General features: G+C 34.8%; 2 protein-coding genes across 2 annotated transcripts in view; one reads left to right on the top strand and one right to left on the bottom strand.

Moving 5' to 3' along the window:
- Nucleotides 1-27,697, bottom strand: part of LOC126912734 (angiotensin-converting enzyme) — a 150,541-nt gene that overhangs the window by 36,065 nt on the left and 86,779 nt on the right. The window lies entirely within an intron of this gene.
- LOC118268649 (uncharacterized) lies at nt 15,640-21,279 on the top strand. The gene is made up of 2 exons (XM_035583215.2): nt 15,640-15,784; nt 19,958-21,279. The coding sequence occupies exons 1-2, from the start codon at nt 15,773-15,775 to the stop codon at nt 21,038-21,040; spliced, it is 1,095 nt and encodes a 364-aa protein (XP_035439108.1). The 5' UTR covers nt 15,640-15,772; the 3' UTR covers nt 21,041-21,279.

The raw sequence follows: 27,697 nt of genomic DNA on the forward strand, positions 1-27,697 counted from the left end.
CGATACCACGAGACGCCATGTATCCGTAATGGAGTAGGCTACGCGCCGCGGGTCACACGGTCTCTGGACCCATACACGTGGCAACTTTTTGCTGCGCCACAGTCGCCACATAATCGTAACGAATTAAGATCTCAAATTTTTTCGATGTCCAAAGAAATGAGCGTAAATTATTTATCTAGTCTGAGTAATTTGTTTCGGTTAAAAGCCTTCGATCAAATTTAGTTGAGCTGATATTTTAATATTAATAAAGTCATGGGAAAATAGCCTCAGTACATTTTTTTACTGTAAGGATATAATATAGTAAGTAACAAAGTAAAATAATTTCTAGTTTCATGTCACGTTTAGAATGAGAGTGAGTTAATCATGACTAATAATCAAGATGTATTGCTTCGAATTCGTTTATGATAGCAAAAACGTAGCGTGTATCTTTGTCGGGCAACTGTCGCCCGACTATAAGTTGCTTCATGCATGGCTTGTTAGGAATTTGGACAAGTAGCCTGTTTGCCTTGCCCCATGGTTCTCGGTTACGAGTACAACCGGAAAGAACCCTTTCATGGTTTTGCAAGAGGTGACTATGACTCAGGGAATTTGAATTTGATTTGCTGTTGCTATTGCTTTTGTGCAGATATCGTTTCTGGATTTCTTCACCTTAGTAACAGTTGGATATTGTTAGAGAAGGAATGTTGTTTTGTTCTGGTTATAGATGAACTATAAAAAAAAATATTATATTTTAGAATAAAGGATAGGTAGGAATCTCCTCTTAAAAATATAAGGGTAGTAAAAAAAGTGAAGGAATTTCTGCTCTTGTTTAGAGTTATTTTAAACCCAGTTTACATATATTTCGTTAAAGTGCAATTTCAATTATATCTTTTATTAATAAAAGTTTTTATTTAAATTTTACTGTGTTGTTTACTATATTTACTTGTTTAAACTAGTTTACTGTCGACATTTAAACATATAGACCCAATTAATCCGTCAGTTTATTTAAATATGTAATAACAAAGAATGTTGCTTGCATACGTATGTAGCTAAAAATATTATTATTATTTACCTGAATGCGGAAAATATATGTTATTACATTACCTTTGGTATTTAACATAAAAGGCACTAGTATATTAGATTTAATCGTTGATATAAATTGTCGTAATATTCGATTTCCTTTATTTATAATTCAGTTATATTATCTAATGTAGCAAAAAAAACATTTGAGTCTAGTAATAAATAAAGATCGCATTTAATACATACTACTACATTAAATATTAGAGTGTTTTACCATCAGAAATGAGCTAAATAGCTATGCTACGAATAATATATGTAATATGAACCTATGTGACAGTTTCCAGTGATACTAAGATTTGTAGCTGTGCGAGCTTAGCTGAGTCTGTTTCCACCAGTTCTAAGCTATGTGTGTAATTGCTGTGGATGCGTTTGGCTTCCACAAACCATTGAATATGATTGGTGGAAGCCAAACGCATCCACAGCAACGTAGCATAACAAATCTTTGCTGGAAAATCAAGCTAATGCACTTCTAACTTTTTTGAAAAACTAAAGGTCTCAGCACACATATGGGATCGGAAAGGGATCGTAACCGTAACGCCTTTCGCCTCGCTGTCAACCAGGCGTCAACCTACCGTATGCACGTAACGAAAGCGTATCAGCAGCGCCTGTACGTCAACTCGGCTACGGCTAGGCGACACCGACTAGACTAACACGATAGTTAGTCGGTACGGAGAGACGTAAGCGCGGGGACGGAGAAACGTAAGCGCGGGGACGATGAGCCGTAAGCGCGGGAATTCAAGTTCGGAGCCGGTTCCGAGGCGAGGCGATTACGTTATTATTCCGATTAGTGTGCGTTGCAGTAGGGAGTTTAATACAAACCATTCTGAACGGCTCGAGGCGATACGGTGACGATCCCTTTCCGATCCCATATGTGTGCTGAGACCTTAAAGATAGATTTCAACACCATTTACCAACTCCATGACGTCCACTGCCGAACATAAGTCAACAGCTTTGTAGATTGATTGCTATGAAGTGACTGCCCATACAAAATAGTTCGTACTACGAAATGTTTATTACTTACCTATAATTTTAGTTACAAGAATAAAATACAATAATATCACCCGGAACCGTTCTCTTGTCTGTCTGAGAAATTATCAACTTTCAGCTGCAGGCAGCAGCCTGACCTCGGTTTTTGGATTACTCATTGGTACCAAGCACTGGATTTGTGACTAACAAGTTGTTAAAGAAATTGTCAAAGAAATATCATTATTTGTTTGTTTTTTCTTAAATCTAAAAGTCAGACTAGTACCGTTAGAAAATGGCAAAAAAGTTGTCTTTGTCATTTAGGTTTAAAATGTTTTTGTTAGAATTCCGTAGTGCAATCTTATACATCGTTATTTACTATTCCACTTGATTTGGATCATTTGTGTCTCTCTCACACATACTAACAGCCTATAAGTAGCCACTGCTGACCAAATGACTCTTCTCACTCGAAGAAGGTTTGACCATCACCACGATTGCTCAATGCAGGATGGCGATTTCAAATTTATAATTAGAAGGTTCAGATTTTCGATGTTATCCTTCACCAGTTGTGATTGGAGTCTAAATAATTTTTGTTACTGGCCGTTGTAAGGTTTGGAACCCGCACCACCATGGATGAGAAGCATGCGTCTTTAGCTCCGAGCAACCACGGCGAACATTCATCTGCCAAGAACATTTCTAGCAGTAATGTTATCAAAGAAGTCTTGATATCAATAAGTAAGTCGTACACCAGGCAGGATTGCAGGTCTTTTAGACAAATCTCATTCTTAATACCCATGTTTTAAAGTTTAAGTTACATCAACTTACCATATCCATTATACTGTTTTATCACTAGTCTACTGCACATAAGTTTCAAACTGGTTCTTACCTGTAACAATAAAAAAGAAAATGTATGAGTTTCAGAAGAAACAATACAAATAAATTCATAAAATTACAAAAATACTTAGTCTAACTGACAAAAGTGGAGATTTTTTAAACCCGACGGATGAAACCACGCCCGCGGGAATGGAACCCGAGACCACTTGCCCGGCAGTTGCAATTGCGAGCACACGATCAACGAAGCAATCAGAGCAGTTAGTTTATTTTACCAATTTTTTTATAACGCTAGCTTTATACAATTTTTAGCCGTTGATTTTATCATTAACAACGATTTAAGTTAAGAATAACCTTCACGACAGGAAACATATCTCTCAGATATATCTCTCAAAACAGCAATTCACATCCACATATATTTTTTCATGCACACATATGTATGATTAATCTGTTTTAACATTTTCTTGATCATAATGACTTCGAATAAAAATTGAATGGAACCGGTTGGGAATTATGATTGGTTATTACTGTTATTATAAATCATTGGTTGTCATTTTTTCCTGTAATCATTTTATTTGACCTCAAAATAAGATGGTGACAGTTTTTTCAAAAGTAATTTTGATGGGACTGCGTAACAATGATAACATATTATATAGGATTATCCTATGTAGCTTTATTAGCGCTCATGGTTTTTGGTAAGTAAAGATTTTGAAGCTTCTCCAGATGTGCACATTACAGCACGTAATGCCACTGTACATTGTACACCCACTTAACACACAATAGGGGATGAGCCTATTGTCATATACTGGGCACTTTTCCAGACTCCGTGTTACTGCTGATTAATTTTCTAAAAACCGAAAAAAGGCCAGAAATACTTTGTCCGGCCCAGGAATTGCACCCGAGACCCCTTGCCTGGCAGTCGCACTTGCGACCACTGGATCAACGAGAGTAACAGTAAGGTATCTACAACCAATATTCGTTATACTTAAAACTTTACAACAGTAATACACCTGCATAAAAAACAGCTACCAACCACCCGATGATATCATTACACTAGCAATAACCACCACTTACCATCAGGTGGGCTGTGTGCTTTACTACCACCGTCGTGGTATAAAAAAAAAATACATCCAATAAAGCCATCATTTACACCATTATCAACCTTCCTAACACCATCTAAGGTTATAATCTCATTGGCAAGTTCACAACCACCTTGGATCATGACACACTCAATTACAGGTTGCACAGGTTCAGCCCTGTCTTATCCAAGTCTCGGGTCACTAAGGTCATAACGCGAAAGTCTGCTTTCACAATACTGTTATTGTTTACCAGTATTGTTTAGTTAAGCTAAGCTAAGCTAAATCAAGTTAAATATGGATTGGTTGTTAGTGACTTATCGCTATGTTTTTAGCAATAAGGGGCTTAGCAGTATAATGAACCACTCGTCCAAACAGAATTCTTATATTTCAATTTTCAAGATATTTTTTTAAACAAAGTAACAAAAATTGTATCGTATCTCTACAATGGATGTTGCGGTTTGCAATTAACGTGGTTGCAATACAGAGGCCTAAATTACGATCGAACTTATAATAATTAAAAACATAATCATATTTTCTGCCCTTCACAAGATCACGAAGAACAATAAAGCGATTACAAATTGATTAATCAGTTCAAAGACCTTCAAAATATCATTAAAGTAGGCTGCAATAAATAGATGTTCGAAAAGTTCTCAATTTCTTTCATAATATGATGGACGATGATCATTTGATACTCATACATCATTAGATATAAACAAATCATTTTGAAACAACAATTACAGCAATTGATAAATGATTATTAGGGATAAGGAAGGTTACAGAAAATATAAATCTTCTCTACCCTGAAAACAACGGCTTTATTTATGATTGAATTGTATAAGCCGGTAAACGAGCAGACGGATCACCTGATGGTAAGCAATCGCCGCCGCCCATGGACACCCAAAACTCCAGAGGCGTTACAAGTGCGTTACTGCCTTTTGGGGGTTAGGAATTTAAGGCTTGTTGGGGAATCGTGGATTGGAAAGATTGAGAATTGGACCTCCGGTACCTCACATACCGAACAATACACAGAGCAAGTAAATAAGTGAGTATTTGGAAAGGTTATGGTAGGAAAGAACATTATAACGGGTGTCCCAACAAGAACGCAAGATTTAAATTTGGCGGCATTCGAAGTATCATTGTTTGACATTTGAACACGTGTTATTTTTTGTTAGTATAAGGTACGAGGTTAGTAAAAATGGAGCACTACACGATTAAAAATGAGCCAGGTCGAGCGCAAACAGTCAATCATGGTGTTCGGTATCGTAAAATGGTAACCAGTCTTTTCGTACCTCGAATTGAAGAAATGGATTTGGAAGGCATGTGGTTTCCACAAGATGGCGCCGCATGTCATACAGGCAGAGAAACAATTGAATTTCTGCATCAGTCATGTCCCGGTCGTGTTATTTCACATTTTGGATACCAGAATTGGCCGCCTAGATCATGTGATTTATCACCATTAGACTTTTTTCTTTGGGGTTTCTTAAAGTTGATGGTTTATGCGAATAAGCCGACGACGACTCAAGCCTTAAAAAGGAAATTGGACGCTGTATTAATGAAATACCGCAGCATTTATGCAAAACGGTCATTGAAAATTTCATTGAAAGATCGCGTATGTTTCAGCAAACCAGCGGCAGCCATCTGCCCGATGTATTGTTCCATAGATAACCTCATCCTCTCTACTTTACGATATTATAAAGCTTTCACGTTTTTTTTTTAAATATCTGCGTTTTATTTAAAATTTAAATCTTGCGTTCTTGTTGGGACACCCTTTATTTTACTCATACGTGAATGCATATTATACGAAAAATAGTCACGGCTAAAACTGTCAAATAACAAAATCCTTGTCTCTAGACAGCTGTCGCGCAAAATGCTTAATAATTATAAACAAAAGTCCTTACAAAAATAAAATTAATGCTCTATTTAATTTGTTCAAAATTATCATATATCGGGGTCGCACACTTGATATGACAGTATTAGTATTAAGTTTTGCCGAAAGTGCTTAATTTGACATTCACCTAATTTTGCTAAGGTCGGTTGTTACATGTGAATTATGTTCTTTACCTATATATAGGTGTAAATAGATTATCTTGATGGTTGGAGTGATCGAAAGTACGGCCTTAAATTGTATGACCAAATCAAGTAAAAAAAATCGTTACTTACTGTATAATGCATCTTCCTATTGATCTAGTTTAGAAATAAGATATTATATGTACCTATCCTAAGTTTAAATTATCTGAATATAATTTCAGGTCATTCGCAAGAATCGAAAACGAAACACTATGTATAATAAGTAATCTTTATTGTACAGTTTTCATAATACAAACATATTTACATGTAAACTTAAAGGATGGTAGAGTACAAAGGCGGTAAAGTTTCAAACGTAATAAATATTTTTTGAAATTAGTAAGTCGTAAAATGTACTAAGTTAACTAATAAAATGTGTTTTTACATGGAAATTGCCTAAATCTACAAACTTACGTTGAAGAAATGACCGGATAACCAATACATATTAAAATGTGATCATTGACAAGCATGAGTCAGTGCAATTCATTTACCTCTTACCCAATAGCTTCCTGTAAAATGAGGTTACAATTTTCACATACATCTATAACTTTAAACCAATAATTACAACTTCCCGTCAATTTATATTTAACCTTTACAAGTAGTTTAGTTAAATGTGAACCAAAGATTAGAAAGGTTACAACCAAGTTCAAGATTTAATCGTTTAACCTTGTGATTTGCTCTTAATATTAGAAGTTCAAATGTCATTGTTTTGTTTTAAGTACTTTGTTGTGAACTTTGGTGACCTATAAACTGCTAATAGTTGTGTGTGGAACTTTAACCAACTTCAATCGTTCTTGATTTCAGATTATTTTATCACACTTTGAAAGAATACTTTGCCATCATCTTTTATCTTTTCACTTGTACCATAAAAGCTACTAAGGGACTACACATTGGCTGAGATCAGGTGGCAACCGTCTTAGATCGGAGAGTACCCAGAGCTGCGGACTACCTAGCGGCTTTACCGGGACTCCGGCATGAAAAGCAGGAGTAGGACACACTCTCTCTCTCGGCTCACCCAAAGCGACAGAAGTAATTGGAAGATTTTACAACCTTAAAAAAAAGGACTCAGATAAATCTGAACTTTTGAAACTGCGCTGCGACCCCTGGCAAGCGTGAAGAAACTATATGACATGTAGGGAAAGCTCTGGAGGGTCATATTTCAGTAGTGAACTGTCACTATCCATTGTTGTTGGTGTCCTACAAATGTGAATTTCGCAAATCATCCTTTTGTAGATAAAGTCCTTCACTACAATACTCGTATCGTCGAAAATTATCCGATCAATCATTCTAAAACAAAAGCAATCAATATGGGAAAATCTGTATCATACATATACAAGAAACAAAGGAAAATTGGAGCTATTGTTTTTATGGAACCTTCACAAACTGGGGCACAGTGTTCCCAGATTTATATTCAAAATGTTATGTAACTTGGTTTTATTTTTAAAGTATGTTTCGATTTTTGTAATGACTACTGCTAAATAGGTATGTACTAAATTTTGTTTAATGTTACACATTTTACATTGCTAGAGTAGAAATGGATGGAGAAATATAGTGCCTGGGAAACTGATACAGAAGGATGGTGGAGGAAGATACTACGAGATCTTTCAGAATCGATCATCATCATCATCAGCCTATAAGTGGCCACTGCTGACTGCTGACCAAAGGCCTCTTCTCACACGGAGAAGGTTTGTGCATTAATCACCACGCTTGCTCAATGCGGATTAGTGATTTAAAACTTATAATTAGAAATTAATTATAATAATTCGAAATTATAAGTCAGCGTCTAAATAATCTTAGAAAGTACATATAACTCGGAAAAAGTCACATTGGTACTTGCCGTTTGTAGGTTTCGAACCCGCACACATGCATAAGAAGCGGGCGTCTTTAACCACCGGGCCACCGCGACTTTCAAAATCTCTTGGAATACTTTATCAGATCGAAAATCTAACCTTAAGAAATCTTCAATAACCACATGTATCACCATTTAACTAAAAACATATCAGCCATTTTTAAACCATTCCTAAATCTATTAAGTCTTGCGATTGTAAACACGTGCCAAAAATATAAAAAGGTATTAAAAACTGCGACTAAATTTGGAGCAGTCACCATGTCGTTCATTGCACTAGTTTTAGAGCAAAATCCACTCGAGTTCAAGGTCACTGGAGACCGGAACCGGTCGGGTATAGTCAAGGAGCTCGCACTGTTATTGTACATGTCATGTTAAGTGTGAACATTGTTTTATTTTAGAGTTTTTTTTTAAGGTAAAGTTTGTTATTGTGGGATATAATTTTGTGTGGTATCGTCGTCACGCCTTTTATTGCCGAAGAGGTAGGCAGAGGTGCACATTACGGCATTTAATGTCACTGTACAATGTGCACCCACTTTTCACGATATGTGTGTTAAGATCCCATGTAATAGGGGATGAGCCTAATGCCATCTACAGAGCAATGCCAGACTCCGTGCTACTACTGAGAAATTTTGGAAAAACTGAAGAAAAGTCCAGCAAAACTGTGTCCAACCCGGAAATTTTGTGTGGATTTTATGTATATGTGACAAATGTTTTGATATAGATGTAGGCATGTTTCGACAGATATTACGCCAGACAAAAATAAATAAATAATAAGCTCAATATAGAAACCGCATATATATCACTTTTAATATAATCATAGAAGATAAGATAATATAGCGAATCACACAAATCACAAATAATTAGTTAAGATCTACATAAACTGCATTATTAGCAACATTTTGACATTTACAAAAATATATCATGAGTATTCATCACAGATGCCAGCTGCCATTAACATTGAATTAATTAATGAATCCCAATTAAGATTATCTAATTATGCTAATCAGCTTGAGAGTCACTCTCTTTGTAATTTGATTTAATGTAATCTAATGAAATATTGATGCCGTTTCCTTGAAAAGATACGTCTTGATAATTAACGAAATTTTCTAAGAATAGAATATTTTGTGTAGGTAATATTAATAATCGTGAATAAAAGACAGATTTTGATTTAAGTTCAGGAATGAGTGTATGTGAGTGAGTGTTTGAGTTTTAATTACTGTGATGCTATTATCATAAAGCATAAATTAGATGACCTGCGTATTTTGCTAGCTGGCTCTTTGAGTAAAATCAAAATGTACATTTACAAATACTATCATTTTTGAAAACGAACATGATTATTATTTTAATCTTAATAGAAAATTAACATATTAAACTTCTTTCCTTTATAGACTATGTAAAGAATAATATTAAATACATCTTGTCCAAAAAATGCTCCAAGCTCCCGGCTTACAACAAGATTGGTACTGCACGCTTGATCGGCTCAAGCCTTTCCAATACTCTGTGTAATTATAGATACATAGGTACTTATTTACTTGTACACTATGTACTTTGCCATGTAAATCGATTGATTTTTACTTAGCCAACGAGAGCGGAACGAGCTAAAACTGTAGTTATAGGTAGGTGCTGTTTATTTACGTAGCGCTTAATAGGATATTTATAGTGTTTAATTTTAGTTAGTATAGATTCGTTGATTGAAGAACTTAAGTTAAATTTAATGCGAATTGAAATGAATGCTTTGATGATATGTACTTAGATAAAAAGGCTTTGGCTAAAATACAGTAACGGACTCCTCTTCAATTCATATTCCGTCAATAGTCTATAAGTGGCTACTGCTGACCAAAGGCTTCTTCTGGGAAAAGCTTTGAGCATTAATCACCACACTTACTCAATGCGGGTTGGCGATTTCAAACTTATAATTGGAAATCATAAGCCCAGGTTTGCTAACGATGTGTTCCTTTACCATTTATCAGAGGTGTCTCACATTAGTACTTGCCGCTGCTGGTAGATTTCTCACCAGTACCCTCATGATTCATCAGTACCACAGAATACTCCACCACGTTATACATCTACCTATATATTTTTTAAATTCATATTAAAGACAGAGTCTATTTTAACCAACAATAACACCAATCCATCAGAACAGAATCACCTTCTAACACAATAAAACACATTATGAACACGATCACGTACCTAATTTGTTTCTAATGATTAGATATAAGCTATAAGGGCTCCACACGATTTCAATTATTATTTACACAAGCACATTAACCTATACCAATTTGTCAAAATACTTCAATGGATACTCGACTTTGTAACAAAAATAATAAGGCTGAAAGTTAATTGAAGGTTTTACAGATAGGTGTAACTGGACCTGCTGCTTTAGAAATATTATAAAGGGAAGTGACAGGAAACTTTGCCAGTGGTTTAAGGTCAAAAATGAAACAAATGGCCGCCATTTTAATTCTGGGTCAAGATTTGGAACTGATTACGATAAACTGGAAATGTATTTCCTTATAAGCGTTTGTTTATAATTATTATAATGATATTAAATACATTCCTGTGGTATTTTAGAGGTTTTTGTTATTATTATTAAAATTTTTCGGAAGTTGTTTGTTATTGTTGCATTGAAGAAATTGTTTCATATCTTAATATTTTTTAATATTTATAATTAAATTGTACAGCTAACTCATGTTCGACAGGGTAACTCGATTCATTTCAAACCACATCAAGGGCCCATAAACGGTGTCATCCTTTATATCTAAAACACAATGTGTTTTCTATTGTCTTATATACCGATAGACAAGAGGTGAATTAGAAATATTGTCACAATACATTGACCACTTTTTCATTATAACCTGAAGATAATCAGATTAGTTCAGAAAAGAAGAAGATCTATCACAAGTAAGTTAAGAAACTCAACAAAATTGAATTAGAAACTAAATAAAATAATTACAATAGAAAATGCAAAATCGAAATAACCTTACCCATCAGTTATTTGTATACTTCTACAACGTATTGTGGATTTATTAAGGTGGTAACCTAGATAAGTCATATCGGAACGAAATATTGCCTACGTCCAACTTAATTAATATAATTAGACCAAATTACAGCTTCAACAAAACATGGATTGATTAATCTATACCTAACATCCTCGTAGGTAATATGATTATTATGAAATATCCTTAAAAAGTCTTTGTATCCTGTAAAAACTTAATTTTAATACTTGAAGTAAGCATTGGTGCACATTCGTAATGCCAATTGCCAATGTGCCGTGCGGTGACGTCAAAGTATGCATTTGTAACTAGCCGTACTCTTTTGCAGTTATAGTAATTAAGAACCAACTAAGGATTACTAAGGAGGAGGCCTTTATTCAACCGTTGACGTCTCTCGGCTGATGATGGTGAAGGATTACTAAAGAACTACATATTCGACAGACAATGGGCCGCAGCGGTCTTCGACGAAACTAAACTTTTTAAACTGCGATCCACAACCCCTTTGCAAAGTATAGAAATTGTATTGTGACTAATCGGACTAATATATATATTAGGACCTTAGTCCAGCAGTGTCAGTGGACAGTCACTTGATTGATTGTTACAACTGCAGTCCAATGGAGCAACGAGACAATCCAAATATCCTGCTTTAACATTTCACGACTCAATTATTACTTGAATTCGTAATAAAATATCGATAATAACAATCGATATGGGAATCGATATATTTCCGCGTGGGTGGCGATTTTATCACAATTTAGCACAATAAAAACTTTACCTTTTCAATGTTAAGTATTCGATAAAAATGTTTCCTGTACAATTACTGCTTTAGTGCTTTATGATTGACATCAGGATTTAGTTTTATTCTGCAAGTTTGAACAGAATGTAAACATCAAAGTATTTCAAAGAAGAAAAATATTATTATGTAACCCTAAAATATTGGAAGGAAATGATAGAACATGAAATGAAAAGAAACGAAATAAAATGAAATGAATCATATTTTTGCAAATATGCTCCATAACTTTACACCTCAAAATTATTATAAAAACAATCTAGATGAGGTGATCATGAGTTTATAAAATCAGTCAATCACTAGATGGCAGAACATTTTTAGACACTATCCTAATCTATCTCCATTTTACAAGAGTTACTTAGTGCTTTCCCCAAGGAACGCAGGAACATGCCTTACAGCTTTCTATGAGAAGTAACTTCAGTTGTACATTGTCTATCTGTCACTCTGCTACAAGTAACGGAAGAATTTTATAAACACCGATTGATTGGTATTATTACTATTGAGTGTTTTCAAGAGTAATGACGTCATACTCTAGTAATTAACTATTAACGGTTCAATGTGACATGGTCGAGTAATTACACCGATTTATACATATATTGACGTCATTTTACTATCACTTTTGTTGAACTAAGGAAGCTTTATGAGTTATGACGCATTGATCTTTGTATGGCAACAGTAAACTTTTCTTAGGGCGCTTTATACGAGAGATGTGCTATATTACGTTGCTGTGCATGCGTTTGGCTTCCACCAATCATATTCATTGGTACACATACTTTAGCACTGATGGAAATGGTCTCAGCTTAACTTTGTTTTTCTATGGCAAGATGCGTGTTATGAATGGTTTTTATTGATAGTAGTATCAATACATCGCATACTCGAGCGCATCTTACTCGCACAGCTGTATAGCTTCGAATGAGTGGAAGTCATATAGTTTCACAATTTAGCTACTATATCTTCGTAGTATAGCTAGCACTCTTAAACTTTGTTTGATTATAAATGCAAATAAGAATGTTGCATTAACCGTAATGGGTTATGAAGGGCAGATACCGTCGCATAATGGCATTAACATAAGGGCATTGACAGTGTACTTATTAATCGGACTTGTATGGACTTGTATGTATGTAAACTATTATTGTACGTAAAATGAAAAAGTATGGTAAAAAAGGTGGACGATTGGACCAAAATTTTTAACTTAAAAAAAACCTACATTAGAATTTCCTCCTGTGTCGTGAGTGCGTTTACAAACATACAATTTCACATACACCCAGACCCAAACAATATTCTGTGGATCATACAAAGAGTTGTTCCGTGTCGGAATAGATCCCGCTACACATTGCGCAGCAGCCGGTTGCCCAGCCGCTGCGCCATCGGTGCAATCAAGTAACTAATTTTGTTGTTAGCAGTAGTAAGTAGGAATTCGTCTTCTTAAATATTTGCGTAACAAAGAAAAGTATTTAATCCCTAGTAGTATGTGTATTATTTCTGATATTTATAATTTCATCATTATTATTTACACAATAACGTTAAAAATAACATAATAAAACAGAATGTGGGTGTAACATAAATAAATATCTCACTAATCCTCAACTTATTTATATAATAATTATATAAACATATCACGTATTTAATTATGCCGTAAATACCTGACGGTCATGTACCTTATAGGCTATTCTGTAATTGTCAATTCGAAATATTCGAAGAGGGCTCGATTGCTGTTGTCATTGGTTGACGATCCACTAATCGAACTCACTTCAAATGTTTTTTATAAATTTAATGGGTCGACATTGGCGGCTATCTCACCTGATGGTAAGTGATAATGCGGCCTACGATGGAGCACGTCTGCCCATAAGCAACCTATTCACTTGGGCCTTGAAGACACCCAGGTTATACCCATCAGGAAACACAAACTCCGGCAAAGAATTCCACTTGACTCGAATGCATTGACTATTTCAGAATAGTTTACCTGAACTTATATGGAGCTTGTAGAAAATTCAATGTTCACACCGACGTAGAAGGGTTTAAAGGTTAACGAGAATGATTAGAAATTTACTATGTGCCTGTAACTACATATTTAATGGTAGATGAACTAGGTATATAACAAGTCTTTAATGTCTTGTCAATGACCTATGCTAGAACTAGATGCTAAGTTAATTAAAAATAATGTAGCAATTAGTGCTCTAAAGTCTCTGCCTAACCCCCATGGGAGACAGGCGTGAGGTTATGTAAGTATGTTGACAATGTTACGTAGCAATTGGCGTTCCATAGTCTCTGCCTACCCCCATGGGAGATAGGCGTGAGGTTTATGTCAGCATGTTGAAAATCACGGTTTACTCACGTGAACTATTTGAGAAAATCTCTACTGGTTTCGGGTCACAGTAGGACTCTTGAACAGCATCCGTAATTTAACGTTGTGTGCAACATTACAATATCATAAGAGTCCCGTTGTGACTTGAAACTAGTAAAACGTTTTTCAAAATTAAATAGTTCAAGTGCATAGGTTGTTATTTTCGTTTTCAATTAATTAATCAATGATAATGTATGATTAATGTTAAATAAAATATTCATTTAGTTTAAAAGGCCAATGTCAAATGTCTTCGTTCCGGTGCTAAGAATTTGTTTAGAAAATCTAAAATATCCACTATGTCTGACCAGGAAATAGAACACAAGACTATGTAGCATTAGGAACTGGACTAAATATACACCGAGGTTGCATATGAAATGATAATAATATGTACCTATGTATATTAATAAAAAATGACGACAACTATTTATTATAATGCTAATAAAATAAAAACTACTGAACCAAACTGAATCAAATTTGAAATGGGACCCAAGTTGAGAAATTCCGCGTCGAAGACAAAAAAAATCACGCAAATGGGTCCATAAACCTCGGCGTAATCGGTGTACATATATACAGAAAAAAAATACCGGCCGAAGTCAAAGTCAAAGTCAAAGCATTTATTTCATTTAATCCTAAATAAGGCACTTTTGAAACGTCAAATTGAATTGTCCGTCAGTCCGTCTGTCAGTGAAGCTAGGCGCTCGTTCCAAAGTGTAGCTTCGATTGGAGAAGAACGAGCAAGAAACTCCATCGTTACTCTTTTTAAAAATTGAGAACCTTCTCCTTTTTGGGAAGTCGGTTAAAAATAAATAAATAGAAAACGATTTATGTTAATTCCTAGTATTATAATTGATATAATAATATGAAATGAAAACAAATGAATCAGTTTCTATCCAGGTCAGGGGTAACGGTATAATCTTGTCACTATTACGCATAATTATGTCAAAGTACCTAACAGACTGCTACTACTCTAGTATTGTATGTATTAATTAATTTTCGATGCTGTGTAATGGAAACTGTTTGATTCCGGGATAATACAGACACAAAAACAGTTTCAAAATTAAATACGGATTTGTGTTTAACAAAGGATTTCAAATAATAAAATTAATCTGTGTTTTCATGTCATCCATAACTTAAGACAGAAAAGAGACCAGTAGTTACTCAAAACACATACATTAATCTAACATCAAAATACCGCTTTTTACAAAGCTATAATTAAAGTACACAACCTGCCGAAATATTACCAACAAAAGCAATTTGTAACGCACTAAAAACAATTTAATTGATTAGCTCGGAAAACAAGTGATTTACGGCCCTATCTATTACCTAAGTAAAGCGAACTGTAATTATTATAACAGTTGTAATCTCTGTACAGGATGCCAACCAGTATTAAAATATCAAACGGAAACACTAATGTTTACTTCAACATATTTAAAGTGCAATTGCAAAATTCACGTACGTACTTACACACCTAATCAAAATCTACTAATACTACTAAAAAAATGTGCATACACACGGAACGATTATTATTTATAATCGAATTCTAAAAAATCGTATTATTATTTATAAAATTAATTGGAGCGAAGAATAATTCGAATTATTATTTTAAAATTCCGAACGCGCGGCGCGTCTGTCTTCTATACGACGGCCGACCGAATACGAAGGACTTCACACAAAACAGCCTATTCCCGCTACGGCGGCAATGGCGAAAGTATCGCCAAATAACCACCTATAAAAACACACAACACACTCAACACAGTATCCAGTTCGATTCCCGACACCAACCACCGTTGAAGAGGCAATATGAAAACAACGGTGAGTGAGTGAAGTGCAGTGTTTGTGCAAGTGATGGCTTCAAAAAAGTGAAACAGTGTGTCCCGTGTTTTTGTGAAAAAGTGATCCGTAGGCCCTGTTATACCATTGTTTGTTTAGTTTACTAAATTATAGTGATTTTTCCAAGTTTGTAAATTAATGTTAGAATCGCTTTTTGTTTGGACAATGGTGAAACAGGTTCTATGTCTAGTATCACCAGAATTTTCCAGTGAAAACGGGATGTGACACACTTTTTTGAAGTCAGCATTTTGCTGTTATTCTCAATTTTAACATAATAAGTCGCGGCCCCTAATTTCTTTATTTAAATTAAGTTTGTCAGGAAAAAAAAACAACGTTAAAGCAATTGAACTCCATATACCTAATATAAAAAAAATATCAGCTACTAAAGTTTTCAACTATTAACTACTTCAAACTCAAGCACAAAATACAGTCTAGACCGGCCCACTGATAATGAAAATTCAAATCCTCGATTCACAATAAATAGAATTCAAAATTACAGCCTGCATTGCTGATGAGTAATCTACTAGTATATTACGTCACAATAGTGAATTCACTCTCGATCAAGACTAACGGGTTTCAGTCCAGTTTTACTAGGAAGACAGTCCAGGAAGGAATAAGTCAATGCAACGCCCAGTTAATGCGCGAATTGCATAAAGACCTGAGAGAAAATATAAGACAGAAAAATAAACGCAAAAACGCTAAAGAAAAATAGACTAAAAGGTACGAGAAGAAATTTCGACAAAAAAATTAACCAGAAACAAAAATGTAAAGTAAAACAAATAAAAAAGAACAAGCCATAAAAATAGAATAAATTTCGTCTATGAGTCAGAACTATTTTTAAATCAATAGGCTCTAAAATCAACCCGTGAGAAAAGCACTAATTTACATTTACAAATATAACTGCTAAATTATTTAAAAGTCTAAGTTTTAACATAAAAATTAAATCAAATTAAGTCGTTAATAACACGTATAGGCATAAAATGAATCTAAATTTGTTCTCATATATTGTTTATATACCTGTTTATATGCCTAAGTATGTAAACAGTTTCCACGATCATTATAATAAGCAAAAAACAATAAAAATTCCCTCCACGAAAATTCTAGCATAACTTAGTTTCTGCTGTTACATTGTTTTAATGACTGTTTTAATACTTTACAACAGTTACGCGAATTACAAAGTAAATAAAGAATATACCTAAGTAGTAAAACTTAGTTACTTAAGTGCATAACTTGCCTTACATAGTGTTCAAAGTTATCGGTATCGATTTAGACTATTATTTTTACTTAACTTCGTAAAATGCTTCATATCATAGTAGATAGGCTTGTAGATAAAATCATAAAACATAGCTTATACATAACATAGATCATTATTAGGTAGTGACTAAACAGTAGCTAAACATTTATCACCTAAACATAAAACACTAAATAGTCTGATAAAAGAAGTCAATAAAATTTCACGTCGACATTGAATCGCTCTCAATTTCTCAATCTCACGTCCACACGAGTAACATCATGTTATATCGTAAGTTTGATTAATGTTCAAGATGTTACTATGTCATAACTCAGGTCAATGTGTACGATAGTAACATTATTACATAAGAAAATTAAAAAATGGGCACGTTTTTCTATATTAGTTGTCTTGGAAATGATCTTTGACCAAGTAAGGTCGCAATTCTATATGGTAGCCGTTTTTGACGCAATGTGTCGTACAATTGATGTTTTGCACGTACAAATGAGGATATTGGCGGTGAATAGACTGCTATTGAGAACTAAAACGTAAAAGAAATAGTTGCAAAAATGAGTCATGATTTAAAAATGTTTGAAGTTTCAATTCATTACAAACATCTTTGTTCGACCCCTTGCAATTTCGTATTTGCAATGGTAGTAAAATACAAACATCGGCGTCGCTATGTGATCAAACGTCTGCGTTGAAACGCAATTGCAGTTAGCAAAGTATCGGCGACCCGTTTTATGGGTTGCGAAACCACCATAGAAGTAATATAATCCCACGAGCCACTAACCGAGGCAACCCGATCGCCGCTGCCGACCCCGTTCTCTTTTCTAACTGATTAGCATCTTTTCTGTCAAAACAATGCGAATGAAAATGTTTGCGATCCAATTTTCAACTATTGAGAATCGAGCGGTGACGCAAACACCAATAACTTCAAACATTACAACACATTTGATTGGCTTTGACAAGTGAATCTTCAAAAAATCAAGGTGGCCGAACTATTTCATTACGCATCTGTCAAATCTGTGTCACATATTACTCAAATAAGAAATCTAGCGTCATAAACGTATGCTGTTTACATACAAACAATGTTTTATTGCCTGCTCACGGTAAAGAGGTCAGTTTTACGACTTTCCAGGCAGATGATGTCACATGACGTCAGAAATATGCGTTTGAAACTGCAGTTTACGTCACTCGCTCCTTTTTGAGATTTAATCAAGGAGTTACGCACTATGACGCGTCCGTGAGGTACCATACAGATTATGTCGTAGTAACGATACATTCCCAACAACTGCTCGGGTTTTGTAATCGTAGATGTGTAGGTAAATAGATATGGCCGCAGCGGTATTCATTACGCAAATATGTGACATTAAAATTACTCGGGAAATATGTAAAGAACAATTGCTTTACTTATGTCAGTGGCCATAATTGAAATACATATCAAAATTGAAAACAATGCGAATTCTTAAGATGTTTTAGCAAAATTCGTAACATCGACGCTGGAGACAATGCAAGGTCAAATAGCCAGCATTGTACAAAAATTGCATGAAGCAAACCAAACAAAAATGCTGGGAAAATGAGACAAAGTATTCTTGATTCAGGCCGGGTTGCACCACAGAACTTAACTAAGCCATTTGTGACCGACGATTATAGAACAGTTACCGGCCCGTTTGTACACAGCATGATATTATTTAAATGCGTATTGCATGATGTACAGGTTTAGAGGGATATTTCTCAACTTCTTGGTTGATTTGTATGTTTTTTGCTATGTAGAATTAGAACGTTAGAAGGGAAATATGTAGGTTTTGTGTTGACAATCTGTTAAACGAGCATTTTAGATTATATTAGCAAATGTAGCGGAAACATAAACTGTTTTATTTATGCAGTTGTGTTTGTTTTGATCGACTATTTTTAACAAATATACACCAAGGTCATAGTAGCTACGTAACTCCAAATTGGACAATCAAGAAGCGAAAACATCTCTTAATTTATAATATTGTCCGGGTGTTTCGTAAACTAACAGAACAGTCTATAATCACATCTGGTGTTAAGTAATAATAGGGGTCATAATTGAGTGGCTTTGAATTAAACTTGGATTAACTTTTTGTTCAATTGTTCGTTTGTAATTGTGAATTTGAATAATCCTATTTACTGAGTGTGGTATAATCGACCCTAAGGATGAAGTGATTATGATATAAGCTATAGAAAGTTCTTGTTAATACTCATAACAGTTAGTGGATACTTAAAAATTTATAGGGCTATAAAATGGTAATAAATAGCTCAAGTAAACAGATTTCGTAATAGTATTTATTAGTTGCAGTCATTTCCATGTGACTTGGTTACACGGTTGCACAACCTAGATAAACTACAAATAACTATTTGCAATATTGTAGTGCATATTTATAACGTCCACGATACGTTAACGCAGGATTATATAACTGTGCATTGACACGATTCGCTTCGATGCTTCTAGTACGATTACACCGTTACATTAATTTATGAATCAATAATGCACTTTTGGTAACATTATTAAGTCATATGATTGACATAATTACTCTTTTTTATGAACCGATTACAACGATTATGAATACTAATGGCAGTTGCATAGAGCTCATAGGATTAGTAAAATATCGTTTACTAAATTGCACCGTTTCTGATGACATTCGGAATTTGAATAAAATTTTGTCACTATCTTTTGTTTTATTTTTGATTATTAATATATTGTTACTTTGACATATTCAACTGTCTAGGAAGTATCAATAACATTTTCACTTAAATTTTTGCACGGCATTCTTCTACACACTTGAGTAGGCATTTGCTATTATACATGCCATTATATTGCGATTACAGTGGCACAGTAATTAGCGCATAAATATTACTTAATAAGTAAAGTCATAAACTTAATGAGTTTTCTTTGTTCGCAGTTCTGCTTTGTTTTCCTGCTGGTAGCAGCCGCAGCTGCCAGTGAGAAGAAGACGACAGAAAAAAAAGCGGAGCCATTGGACAAGAAGTTGGACAAACGTGGCCTCTTGAACCTCGGCTATGGATACGGCATTCAAGGGTTAGACATCGGCTACCTCGGCAGTGGCCACGGACTCGGCGGAGCATACAACTTCGTCGATGACCACGCCTACAACGGCTACGGCTCCTTCGATCTCGGACACCACTCCGACACCACGAGGACCATCACCCTCGTCAAAGGTGTTCCGTACGCCGTGCCCGTCGAGAAACACATCCCATACCCCGTGGAGAAGCCCGTGCCTTACCCCGTCAAAGTGCCCGTACCGCAGCCCTACGAGGTCGTCAAACACGTGCCAGTTCACGTGAAAGAGTACGTCAAAGTCCCCGTCCATGTACCAGCCCCCTACCCAGTTGAGAAGAAGGTACCTTACCCCGTCCACGTTCCCGTCGACAGGCCTTACCCCGTGAAGGTCCTTGTCCCTCAACCCTACCCTGTTGAAAAACACGTCCCCTACCCCGTCAAGGTGCCAGTGCCCCAGCCCTACCCCGTGGAGAAACACGTGCCATACCCAGTTGAAGTTAAGGTTCCCGTTCCCCAGCCTTACCCGGTAATCAAACACGTTGGTGTCCCCGTAAAAGTCCCCGTTGACAGGCCTTACCCCGTACACGTACCTGCTCCTTACCCCGTTGAGAAGCCCGTCCCAGTCGCTGTCCCCGTTGAGAAGCCAGTGCCAGTGCCCGTACATGTGCCCGTCGACAGGCCCTACCCCGTCAATGTAGACAGGCCTTACCCCGTCCCAGTCAAGGTGCCCGTCCCAGAGCCCTACCCCGTGTACAAGCACGTGCCCTACGCGGTAGAAAAGCCAGTGCCCTACCCCGTGAAAGTGCCCGTCGACAGGCCCTACCCCGTCCACGTTGAGAAGCACATCCCAGTGCCAGTGGAGAAGCCTTACCCCGTCCCAGTCAAGGTCCCAGTCCTGGTCAGTGAGCACGACCACGACCACTCCAGCCACTTGAGCCTCGGTGGATCTTACTACAGCCATTAGGATAAATACTTCTAGCTTTAATATAAAGTTTTCATCCGCCAAGCGATCATTGAAATATTATTTATAATCTCGCCTAGCACTGGCCGGGACACCAGCAAAAGTAAACTCATCATTTTTGTATATTTATATGTAAACATGTCATGCATGTATGAGCGTACGTGTACGTAGTGATATAAAGGTTACCATTTTAGGTTAAGATCAATGTAAAAATTATGAAAAAATTAAATAATTAATTAAAATTTCCTGTGTTTAATTATCTACTATCACTGTTAGGATTCATTAAAATATTATTATGAAGATTGAAAAGAATAGCAAACATTACAAAAAAACAATTATAGAAACAATTATCAGTAAAAAATCTTTACGCATTAAGAACAAACGCATTTTTTACAATTCCCCATTAACGAGAAGGCGCATTTATTGGATTGGCCTCCAAAGCTGTGGGCCTTTTAAATTTAGTTGAGGAAATAATCGATCGATTGAGGAAATGGACAGGCGCAGGAGTAGGAGTAGGTACCCAAACAATGATAAAGCCTGACCTTCACTTACTGCCACTCGATTGTATAATATTATATTATTATTTTATTTGTAAGAATTGCTGCCATTATAAAAAAGCGACCACGTTTACTACAGACATGATTACAAAAAAATAAATGTTTGGATAACGTTTTTTGCTATCTTCTGTATATTCATTCAAAATGGATACGTGCTGTTATCTGTTGTTATGTTGTAAAAAAGGCATTTTCCAAAAGATTCATAATTATAAAATTTTACCATAAGTAACAGCATCTATTGACATTTTCATGGCAGCACAATTAAACATTTGTTTAACATTCAATTGAGACAAATTAAATTAACTAAAAATAACGGTTCACTCGCGTAATGGTTAGTCAGTACAAAAAATATAATACAATAATTTCATATAATACAAATATATACAATAGTCTCTAACAGTTTCAGAACAAATATCTATTAAAAAAAAACAAATCAGACACACAAAGCATTGCCATTATTTTTAAAAAACTTTTCATGCCACCATCTTGAAAAAAATTGGTCTCAAGTCGCCACTCACAGCGGTGGAACGTTACGTGAGAATCGCTTTTACGTAAGATGACTAAGGTTAACAAAAGTGGAGTAGCCCGAGCATATACCGTACGACCTTGTTGTATTACATCCAAATTTTGACACGCTCATATAACTCGGTCAAGTGCATGTTTGTTTTATAGTATACGCTAATGTTTTATGGTTTAATGAAAAGTTAATATATGATATACATATGTGAAGTGGACAATATATTTTTGTTTAGTTTTTTCAAAGCGTTGTCCCACACTAGGAATTTCTCCTGTATCGTGGGTGCGTTTACAAACATATAAGTACACATGACATCAAATTGTGGATCACACAAAGAGTTGCTCCGTGCGGGAATCGAACCCGCTACACGTTGCATAGCAGCCAGTTGCCCAGCCACCACGCCAACCATGCAATCAATGAAGATATAGATGGATTGTGTCAAGATGTGAAATGGAAGTTGGGGTTTGACAAGGGGACAATGATTGATAGAGGACAGTGGATGAAGTTATGATCCCATACATCAACACGTGTTAGTTTAGGACAAGCCGAGAATGAATCTTTGTAGTTCGTAAATTTTTTAAGTTCACTGAGATCTAAGGTGATGTCATTATCATTTTTACTAATTGTATATAAATGATAAAGAACTATTTCTCCAACAAATACTTATAAAGAAGCATCCACTGCAACACTGATTGACAAATACATTGCGTGCCAAAATTAACAACTGATCTTTTATTTTCCGCATGTCATGTAAGAAGTATGAAGTCACATAAAATACACAGTTTCCCAGCCATTGCATATCTGACTGCAACTCAAATGTTCGTGTATGTTTGTACATATGTATTAAAATGTTACTACACAGCACAAAGCATTCTTTGTCCCATTGTTAGTTACATGCTCACACGCATTCGTGAACACATGAGGAAGAAAAAACTTGCACACAATATGTGAACAATAAAAAAAATATTCGATAATTACATTTTGGTTGAATATTACTTAATTAGATTTTTAATTGTATGTTTCTTGATTAGAGGTAAAAAATAAAATTTTGGCATATTATTACTTTTCGAATGACAATGGACAAAAATTATGTGATATGATATATTGACCATTAATAAAGTTAAAAAGAATCAACAGTGTTTCTATTAAATGCTTTGTAGAATTTGTTAATTAAAATATTCAGTTACTACAGAAAGGATTATCCATTTGACATTTTATTATCCATCTTAAATACTATGTAATCTTTCTAGACCAATAATAATTATACATAACGACTAATTACAAAATACTTTACCTCATTCAATATGCTCTAAGTTTTGTAATAACTAAACTGAGCCACAAATTAATTTCTAATTCCTTCAAACTGTCTCACAATTTACGAAGTAGGAAATGAAATGTAGACTTAATTATAATTACTTGTATCAAGCTGTGGGCTGTGATTAGAGCTAACTAGTAAGCATATTGCTAAATGAGATTTTACATAATAATTATAATAATATTGCCATTCATTCTCGGATGGGGTAAATAGAATTATAAAGTTTATGTAAGGATAACCAGAGATACATATTTATCATTGCTAACTCTACATGTATGAGGCTCATATAAGAGAAGTCTATTGTCTATTACTCACTACTGATAATTTCTTACATCAATAGCCTATAGTGGCCAACAATCACCAAAGCCTCTTTTTAGCATGGAGAAGTTTTTAACATTAATTAATCAACATGCTTGCTCAGTGTAGGTTGTCGATTTTAAACTTATAATTAGAAACTATAAGCCTAGGTTTCCTCAAGATGTTTTACTTCACCGTTGGTCAGTGTTGTCTAAATCATTTTAGAGAGTACATATATTTTGGAAAAATACTTCAAGCCACCACGACACTACATAATTTTTCACTTACTAATAATAGGAAAATTCCAATATTTTTCCGACCCGTTTACCAAACCTGAGACTCCTTACTCAGTAACCACACTTGTAATCATTTAACCAACTACGCATTAAATGAGGCAATGTGTTTCTATGTAACCATAATTACTAGCTAAGTGTGCAAAAATAATAGTGTTGTTCTTTTGTTTGTCCGCCAGTGTAATTCGTTGCAAGTTGCATGGGAAATGGTTTTAATATGTTTTCGTTGCGAAAGAGGTCGGCGGTGCAATGTTATAAAACAAACGAAGACTGTTTTGTGCCCGCAAAAAATGGAACAGAATGAATGAGTATGCATATTTTTTGGTGCTATTGGGTAAGAAAGTTGTACATAACTTTATACAGGACGGCTGTTTATTGTGTAAGGAAATCGTATTGAAAATATGTAATTAGAATGGGATTAAAATTTAAATATGTATACTGGCAGCCTAGCAGTGGACTGTCACAGGAGATATAGGAATGCAATTATCAATTAAAAAAATCAATTATTCGCCGTACAAAGAAAATAGTCAGCAAAATTTTACCCAACTGAATGTCTATTGTTCACGTTTGACACAAAGGCTTGTCGTAACAAAAGCTCTCATTGAAGATTATAGCTCATCATCATCGTCATCTTCTTCCCTTCATTTTACTTAACTTTTTTATTTTTAGTAACTTATATTGAACTTTATCTTTCAATCCTGCTAACCCCCTTAAATATTGTGTTTTAAACATTTATATGCACAACGCCATCTATCCGCAGCTAGCACAAGCTATAATTTGATACCACATTAACGCTAGGGTTTAGAAAGTATAGGTGGCCGTGGTTTGTACATAATTGCACAGTTCTGTACGACAGCGGTAGAGGGCGACTCAATCGAATAGCAATTTAAAATGTTAATGTAGTGTATCAAAGGTAATTAAATGTCGAAGATTTTTCCGATCATAGATAAAAATTAAAATATTTTTCGTAGCGTGCTACGGCGTAGCGCGTAGCAAAGTACTACATATTTTCATTTGCTACAGTCGCCTAACTACAGAGATGAGCTTTTACAGTATTATTTTATTTATTTACAAGAGTAAATAAATAAAATATCAGGTAAATAATAAATTATATAAATATAATAATAAATTATATAATAAATTATCAGGTAATTACTTATGTAGGAAAGATCCTACATAAGTAATTACCTGATAACTTTATATCGTGATGATTTGAATGTAACACCTCACTTTGACAACAAAGATTTTAACAAGACTACTTGAGACGTTTACATTAATTTACTAACGTAACATTTGAACAAGTACAAATAAACGAATCGATCCATATTTTAATATACATATATTGAATGTATGTACATAGGTAGGTACTTGAAAGTTATTTACGAAATAAAGAAACATACTTTTACCAGTGCTTCTCTCTTTGATTCTTCAAATAAGGTCATCTTGTGGTTTTAATTAGGTGTTGCTCACAAGATAAAGACTTGTGCACAATATAAGCCATGGGTTTTAAAAACTGTTGCTTACAATAAATACAATTTTATATATTTATTATATATTTTTTATGGTATAAACCGGTAAACGAGCAGACGGAACACCCCATGGAATACAGAAAACTAGATCACCCGATGGTAAGCAATCACCGCCGCCCATGGACACTTGAAACACCAGAGGCGAAACAAGTGCGTTGCTGGTCTTTTGGGGGTTATGATTTAAAGGGTTATTAGGGAATCTGAGATTGGAAAGGGGGGTAAATGGGCCTCCGGATCTGGGTCTCTTTAGGATTTAACTTAGTAATAAATACTGCACGTCAAGGAAACTTCAGGAAGGAGATAGTTGTTTTAAAATATTTAGGTACTTTCACTTTTTAAATAATTAAAATTTAATTAATTGTTATAAAATGAGATAGATCTCATACATAATGTATAGTAATAAATCTTCTAGTTTTATTAGATAATGCATCAAGTGATTTGAGGAAAAGGTGACTCATATTGGCTATTTGGTTGTTTGTACATAGTTTATATTATAACTTTTGTAAGACATACTAAATACTGTAGATATTTTGGTAAGAGGATCTTTAAAAAATCAATGTTACTCAGAGTTGAGTATAATTATGTGTTAATTATTGTTAAAAAGTTAAAATTTTCACTTTATGTGTCCCGAAACGTATTTTAGTTTAGTATCGATTTCAGTATTTCAGTACTACTTATTTTAGTATCGTATTTCAGTCATTTAAAATTAAATCATAACATAAGTAATGTATGGCAAACGTTTTAAAGTTTATATTTAATTTTTAACCTAACGTTACAATGTATAAAGAGCTAAAAAGAATTTCGTCTGAAACAACATTTAACCACAAAATACTAGGTACTTTATAATCTGACTTGCGGTTTTATAAATATGTATGGTTTCTTACGGAGGTTTTATTGATTTGTGGTATATTGCACACTGGACTGATGCTTGATAGACATTATTGCAAGCTTCGCCTGTGGTAGTTTGATGTTCCATGTTTTTATAGCGAAACATAACGTTGATTAATTTTGTAATGTGTACTAAAGTTATTGTTATGTACAAAAGTTTTTGAACCGTGTTTTACATAAAAGGATATATATCTTAAGCTATAAATGACCTATCAATGAGTGTGGGATAGCCATGCTTTGGCACGAATAGGCCCGCTCGACCAGAGTGATACCACGGCCTCACAGATAACTGACGTGAAACAATGTTTGCGTTTTGTGAGACAGGTTACCGGAGTATCAAATAACCCCCTCCCTAATCTCCTCAATCCCTGAATCCTCAATAATCCTCAAATTGGCTTCTGGTATACCGGATGTCGGAGCGAAGAAAGCGTGAATTATTAATTTTATTTAGAGAACTAACTAGACAAACATTTTAGTTATACAAACGACTGAAGCTTCTTCATTTATATAATTGAAATGATATACTTTGAATGTAAAAAAGACCAAAATAATCCTCCGCGTAGAAATCCATCAAAATGATTGTCTACAGTTACATATGTAGGTACCTCTCACTTTTATATACTAACCAGTTATTTGAAAGTATATAAGTGTTATACATCTATATATACTCAATACATAACGCTTCTAATAAGAACAGCGGGGGTGTGACACAATAACGATGCAAAATAGAAATAAAATCGACGCATATTTTTTGTTTTACAATGGCGCAAGTCGTTGCGTCAATCCATCCGTTATTTTAATATATCAAGTGTTAAAGCATATACGTTTATATTGCACTAGTATTTGCACGTGGGTTTGTCTACGTTATTTTCTATAGAAGAGGTTTTTATTTATTATTTAGTCTACAGGCGATTGTTTTGTTGATTTACATGTTGCCATATATGAAACTAAAAGTTGACAATCTCCGTGATGAGCTTTTTTATTAGTTTATTTGAACGCGCTAATCTTCGAAAATACTGTACCGATTTGAAAATTATTTTTGTCTTAGATAGTGCATTTATCGGGGAAGCGAGCAGCGGGTGAAACCGTGCGCGTAGCCAGCTTTATATAATAAAAATAAAGAAAAGCTAGTCTAACTTCCAGATAATAATGTGGAATTTACTCTTGATAAAACTTTTAACCCCATTCATAATAAGTACTTGTTATAGTAAATTCTGTAAACGATGTACTTCAATGTGATGGACAGACAAAACAATAACGTGTA

This window comes from Spodoptera frugiperda, chromosome 29 (genome assembly GCF_023101765.2).
Source record: "Spodoptera frugiperda isolate SF20-4 chromosome 29, AGI-APGP_CSIRO_Sfru_2.0, whole genome shotgun sequence".
Lineage (NCBI taxonomy): Eukaryota > Metazoa > Arthropoda > Insecta > Lepidoptera > Noctuidae > Spodoptera > Spodoptera frugiperda.